The sequence below is a fragment of the Pogona vitticeps genome, chromosome 2, assembly GCF_051106095.1.
Source record: "Pogona vitticeps strain Pit_001003342236 chromosome 2, PviZW2.1, whole genome shotgun sequence".
Lineage (NCBI taxonomy): Eukaryota > Metazoa > Chordata > Lepidosauria > Squamata > Agamidae > Pogona > Pogona vitticeps.
Window position 1 is genome coordinate 156,801,478 of NC_135784.1, and position 6,188 is coordinate 156,807,665.

Genomic DNA, 6,188 nt, shown 5'->3' on the forward strand with positions numbered 1-6,188 from the left:
GTGAAGCCTGCCCAGTGCCAATGTACGCAGGTGCAGGTGGTCTTGAGCAAGGGGTGTCTCTCGTGTGGCTAGTAGAAAGGGAACTATTTAACCAACCTTTTGTGGGTGGTGGTGGTTTCTGATGGTGGTGGCAAGGATTTTCAAGAAAACCGGCATACATCGAGGCATAGGTGTCCCTTGGCAGGAAAAATGCAAATTTCAGAAGGATGGGTGCATGTTTTGCAGAGTGCATGTGTTGCAGAGGCAAAAAAAGCTTTATTTTTTGTTTGTTTGTTTGTGCTCCATTTACACCCAAGTTGCAACAACTAAATGCTTTATTCTTGATCAAGCAACTGAATGGACTATCCTTCCCTGGGAAGATATCTGAAACACAGCAAAGCTGTGAATAACCATATAGCACAAGACAGGACTTTAACCCTTTAAAATGTATTGCCTCCCCAGTCTCTGCCTCTGGGTATAATTTTCTAGGTTCTTTGTTATGTATGTTTTGCACCAGTGTCAGGCACACAAAAGTTTGTGCAACACTTCCTACTGCTCTGAAGTCGGACACCAGAACATCCCATAACTTTCCAGCACAGAGCAGCAATATGAGTGGAGCATAGAGGCACTTTTTTTAAAGCAAGTAATTTGTTATCAGCAACCAAAAGGAATTAAGAGTTTTACAACTCTATGGAGGTTTACAAATTATGGACTTCTCTTTTTCTCCAAAACAGTGAGAACGGTTATCTTTTAAACTAGTTCTAAGTGTCTTTGATGTACAGCTGTAGGCTACCAGCCTCTGGTGCGAAACACACTCTACTCCCATCCACCTGGTTGTTGCTTTGATGCTTCTAACCATTAGGAGGCACAGCAGGGCCAGCACTTAATAGGCCTCCTCCTAGATAGTGAAGTCCCACCAAAGATGGGGGGGAAGGGAATTATTATTTGGACTACAACTCCCAGAATGCCTCAACTGGGTTTGGCCATTTCGCAATATTCCGAGGCTCCCAGATGCTTCCTCAGGGCAAAAAAGGTCCCTAGGGAGCCTAAGACACTGAAAGAGTGGGAGGAGATGAAGTGTTAAATTAAATTAAAATGAAGATTAACATTAGCAGGCGGTGACATCCTCACCATTTATGCAACAGGGTTTCAGTCTGCATCTGGTCCTTGGGAGTGCTGCCTCCCTCTGCTTCATGGGAGAGCCGGCCTTGTCGTGGGTCTGGAATGCTTCCAGGAAAGAGGGTGGGAACAGAGAACCATAGATTGTGGTGCTTTCACTGAAATACCTCTTTGGAAAAGGGATTCACAGTCATTCTTTGAAGAAAATAAGAACCTTAAGGAAACAGGACATGATGGGGTCCTGGTAGTATCTGTGTACCAGGCCTGTCGCTTCTCTATGCTGGAAGTTTCTGTTGTCATGTGAGACCAAGTTGCTTCCAAGTTAGGACCCTATGAATTAACTTCCAAAAGATTCTGTCATTAACAAACAGTTCTTCTCATGTCTTGCAAATTAAAGGCTGTGGCTTTCTTTAGTGAGTCAATCCATTTCTTATTCAGTCTTCCTCTTTCAGTACTGTCTTCTACCTTGCCTAGAATGATTGTCTTTTTCACTGAGTCTTCTCTGCTTATGATAGCCTCAGTTTAGACACCTTCTTGTGAGAGTTCAGACTTCCTTTGATCCAGGACTTACTCATTGGTCTTCCTGGCACACCACAATATCCGCCCAGCTCTCTTCCAGCACCATAATTCATATGAAGTGATCTTTTTCCTGTTGGCTTTCCTCACAACCATACACAGCAATTGGGAATACCACCCTATGGGTGGTCTTAGCTTTGTTCTCAGTTCTAGTTCTTTTATAGCTGCCTTTTCAAGTCTTAGGCTTTTTTAACCGCAGTCTCCAAAGAGTACAGAAAATCTTTTAAGAATTTTCAATTTCATCCTTGTCAGCCCTGAATGTTCAGCCCTCTTCAGAATGTTCAACTGTAATCCTATTTTTGCACTTTCTTCTTCGGGTTTCATCAGTCGTTTCAAGTCATTGCTATTTTCTGGCAAGCATACGGTGTCTTAACGTTTCTCTCACCGGTTTTCCCTCCTTGCTCTGAATCTGTTCCGCTTGGAGATTTAAAAAAAAAAAAGGCAAGAAAAAGGAACAACAGCGAGGCAGAGGGGGGAGGGCGGTGAGGCAGGACACCTCGGTGGGGCGACCACCAGCAGAGGGCGCTCCCCCCCAGCCCGAGTGAGTATTAGGCAGCAATTTCACGCTCGGACCGAGGTGGCGTCTGCGGAGAACTTCTCGGGCTGGAAGCCAACAAGAGCGCTTATGAATTACATCACGGGCTCCTGTGCGGAGCCGCGCCGATAAATGCAGCCGCGGCCAGGTAGCGGGGCAATCAGGAAAAAAAAGCGAGAGGAGGGGAGAGGGAGGTGTGCGTGCCCGAGTAAAAGAGCGAGCGAGTGAGCGAACGAGGAGCAACTGGCCCGGAGGACGGCGCACATGGTCGCGACGGCGGCGCCCGGCAAAGCTGCCCAGCCCGGCTGCCTCTGAAGTTCGCCCGGTGGCACTCCAGCTGGGCAGAGTTTCCGCAGCCCTTTCTCCGGGTCACTTTTGCGGATCGCGGCCGGGCGGAGGTGGTGATGCCCGCCGCGGAGGACTGCTGAAGAGCGGGCGGCCCGGGAGGCGACGCGCCGGCTGCCAGTCGCCGGGAAAGCATCACCTGGAGGGGAGAGCCTTTCGAGCCGAGGCTGAAGGCGCCGGCCGCGGGGGCACCCTCTGCGCCCTTTCTTTGAAAAAGGAGCTGGAAAAAAAAGGAGAAGTGAGTCGGTGGTTTCCATAGCGATGGAGCGGGAAGTGCCGGAAAGTTAAAGGCGCTGGATCCCCGCGCAGCAGCAGCAGCAGCAGACTCGCTGGTGCCAACGTGCGCGGCGGCGGCGGCGGCGGCTGGGAGACGGGAGAAGCGGCGGTGAAGTTGGCCGCCCAGGCTGCGTGGGCCCCGTCGCGATCGCCGACCAGCGCCGGAGCCCGAGAGGAGCGCCCGGCCCCGGGAGCCCAGAGGGAGGCCTTGGGGGGGGCGGGCAAGAGGTGGGCTTGGTCCTGCCGGGCGGCGTCTCCCTCCCTCCGAGCGCCGGGACAGGCGGCAGCGGCGGCGCAGCTCCTCCGAGCGGGGGAGGCGGACGAGCGGCGCGACCCGACGGCGGGGGAGCGCGGGCCGCCGGATCCAGCCCGCGGGACGACGCCTTGCGGGACCGGCGGCTCCTCCGATGCCGGGGCCGGGGCCGACTTCTTGCGGGTGAGCCCTGCCCGCCCCGCCCCCGCCTGCCGAGGATGGAGCCTCATCCCCCGTGGCTGGCGGCGACCCTCTACGCCGCGGTGGTTCTCCTGGGGCTCCGGCTGGCGCCCGGCGCTTGCCAGCACTACCTCCACATCCGCCCGGCCCCGAGCGACAACCTGCCCTTGGTGGATCTAATCGAGCACCCGGATCCCCTCTTCGACCCCAAGGAGAAGGACCTGAACGACACGCTGCTGCGGAGCCTGCTGGGCACCCACTTCGACCCGGCCTTCATGGCGGTCTCGCTGCCGGAGGAGCGCCTGGGCGGGGACGACCTGGCCGAGCTGGACCTGCTCTTGCGGCAGCGGCCGTCGGGGGCCATGCCCGGCGAGATCAAGAGCCTGGAGTTCGCCGAGGGAGGGGGCGGCCTCTCGCCCCAGGGCGGCGGCGGCGGCGGCGGCAGCAAGAAGCACCGGCTGAGCAAGAAGCTGCGGCGGAAGCTGCAGCTCTGGCTGTGGTCGCAGACCTTCTGCCCGGTGCTCTACACGTGGAACGATCTGGGCAGCCGCTTCTGGCCCCGCTACGTCAAGGTGGGCAGCTGCTTCAGCAAGAGGTCCTGCTCCGTCCCGGAAGGCATGGTCTGCAAGCCGGCCAAGTCGGTGCACCTCACCATCCTGAGGTGGCGGTGCCAGCGCCGCGGCGGGCAGCGCTGCACGTGGATCCCCATCCAGTACCCCATCATCGCCGAGTGCAAGTGCTCCTGCTAGGGCGCGGGGGGAGGGGGGGAGATCGAGGGAGAGAGAAGCAGGCAGGGCAGCGGCGGACCCGAGGGGAACCGGGGGAGGGGGCGGGCAGGGCGCCCGGCTGCCGGACCCCCGCGTGCCTATGAGGCCCGGCGCCCTCCTCTTCTCCTTCCTCGACGGCACCCCGTCCTGTCGCGAACTCAATCCAACCTCGGGACCCTTCTCCATCTCCCCGTCCCCGGCCGCCAATAAACCAGACTCGGACGGACTGTCGACGACTTCCAACCAGGCGGCCCGAAGTTCACACGTTGCACTGCACGGCCAGGGGTCGGGGAATGTAACCAGGAGGTGGTGGCTGCGGCGAGCGCACGTGTGGCCCGAGATGCGGCCTGCTCGGGAGGGCGCGCTTCTCGCGTGTTGCCCCCTGTGCGCGTGTGGATGCGGACGGATGGGTGTGTAACGGAGATTCCTCCCTTCCCGTCCTGCCCCCGTTTGAGTCTCCCATTGAAAAGGTCAGTGGGAACAACGGGACCCTCCTCGTCTACTGTATTGGAAGAGTTTTGCCCTTCATATCCCTTTACGGTATCCTTCTGTCCCCCCCTGGCCCCGTCTCCCTTTAATTTATATTCCAGAGAGAGAAGCAGTTGTGGGGGGTGATTTTGAAGCAACCCCCCCTGCAAACTTCGCGCTTTTGTTTTGTTTCCTCTGCGAAGTCCTTTTTTTTTTTTAAAGAAACGTGAACTTCTGGTAAGAAAAGAAAATATATAAATATATATATAAAGATATTTTCCATTCTTCGGAAAATGTATGACTGAGTTGAGTGTGAATTTTTATAGACTTCAAAATATTATTATTATTATTGTTATTAAAATAAAAGTTTAGGACGCGGTGTTACTGTATATAGTGAACTTTTTGGAAAACAAAATGTCTTTAACCCTATGTAAATGGAAGAGCCTGCTATTTATTCTTTATATTCGTCTCTTGTAGTCAAAAGTTCGGTTCAGAATTAAAATCAACCACTAAAACCAGAGCGTCCCTTCCCCCCCGGAGTCTCTTTGGTGGCGGGGCTGGGGAGGCGCAGGAGGGGTTCGGATGGCGCGCAAGACGACCCCGGGTGTTCCCAAGGGGACTTTGCCGGAGGTCAGCGCTCCTTGTAGCTGTTCCTGGTGGTGGTGGTGGTGGTGCGGGGGGGAGCAACGCCGCCCCTTTGATCATAGCGCTGATGATCCCAGCCCTGTTTACTCGGGAGCAAGCGAGTTTCCGACGGGCGCGCGATTCGCCAAGCAAGGAGCGTTGCGCGCCGGGGAGGTGGTGGCGGCGGCGGCGGTTCGGAAAGGTTCGGCGAGGGAAGGGAAAGGTTCGGCGGGAGCGAGGATGGGGAGCTGGGCTGGCCCGTCTCTTCCCCCCCCCCCGCCGCCTTTGGCTGTCACCTACCCTGGAAGGCCTCCAAGCAGACGCGGGCGGGGCGGGGGCGGGCGGCGTGCTTGCCGCTTTGACATCTCCTTTACAAGGAGCCACGTGTCTCTGACACCTACCCTTGTGGTCCGGGGCGGGGGCAGGGGCGGGGGGGGAGAGAGGCGGCGGCTGAAATCTGACCCGCGGCGGCGCGTTCTTTCGCGCCGGCTGGAGACAGTCGCCGATCCCGGGCGGGAGCCCGCCCGCCAGCGCCCCTCTCCCGGCCCATCCGCCCCTTTTCGCTTAACCCTTTGAGGCCCGGGCGGGAAGCCCAAGTGGCAGATAGGGCTCGTCCGGCGCGATCTCACCCCCGGCCCGCCCATCGTCACCCCTTGCCTTCAATTCCCTTCAAAAGACTCCTTTTTTCCCACCCGCCCCGTCCCGGCGTGGGACTCCCGGGAAAGCTAGACACAAACTCCCACCACCACGCCTTGCTAGGCAGGCGGATCATGTTGGGGGGGGGGCTAACGTCAGGGGAAGTCAATGGGTGCCCCTCGGAGAGCACGTCCACACAGCAGCCGGAGGTACTGTACTAAAATCCGCGCTAGCCGCAGCTCTTGCCCCGACAGTTCGGTCGGTCCGAAGGGGCACCTCGCCCGCGTGACCTGCCAGCCCGCCTGCCGTGTCTGCTGGCGAAGGGCGGTACGAGGAAACTTCAGGTTTTCTTTCTGGGGGCTGCCGTCGCAGAGGTAGGCGAGCGGGGCAGGTCTCCCAAACGGCTTCATTCCGAGGGCAGGGACGCACC

General features: G+C 57.5%; 1 protein-coding gene across 1 annotated transcript; it reads left to right on the forward strand.

The window, feature by feature from the left end:
* The first annotated feature begins 2,216 nt into the window (after window positions 1–2,216).
* Window positions 2,217–5,018, forward strand: NOG (noggin). Its single transcript, XM_020785997.3, has one exon. It carries the CDS (start codon window positions 3,302–3,304, stop codon window positions 4,010–4,012), a length of 711 nt encoding a protein of 236 aa, XP_020641656.3. The 5' UTR covers window positions 2,217–3,301; the 3' UTR covers window positions 4,013–5,018.
* The last annotated feature ends 1,170 nt before the right edge of the window (window positions 5,019–6,188 follow it).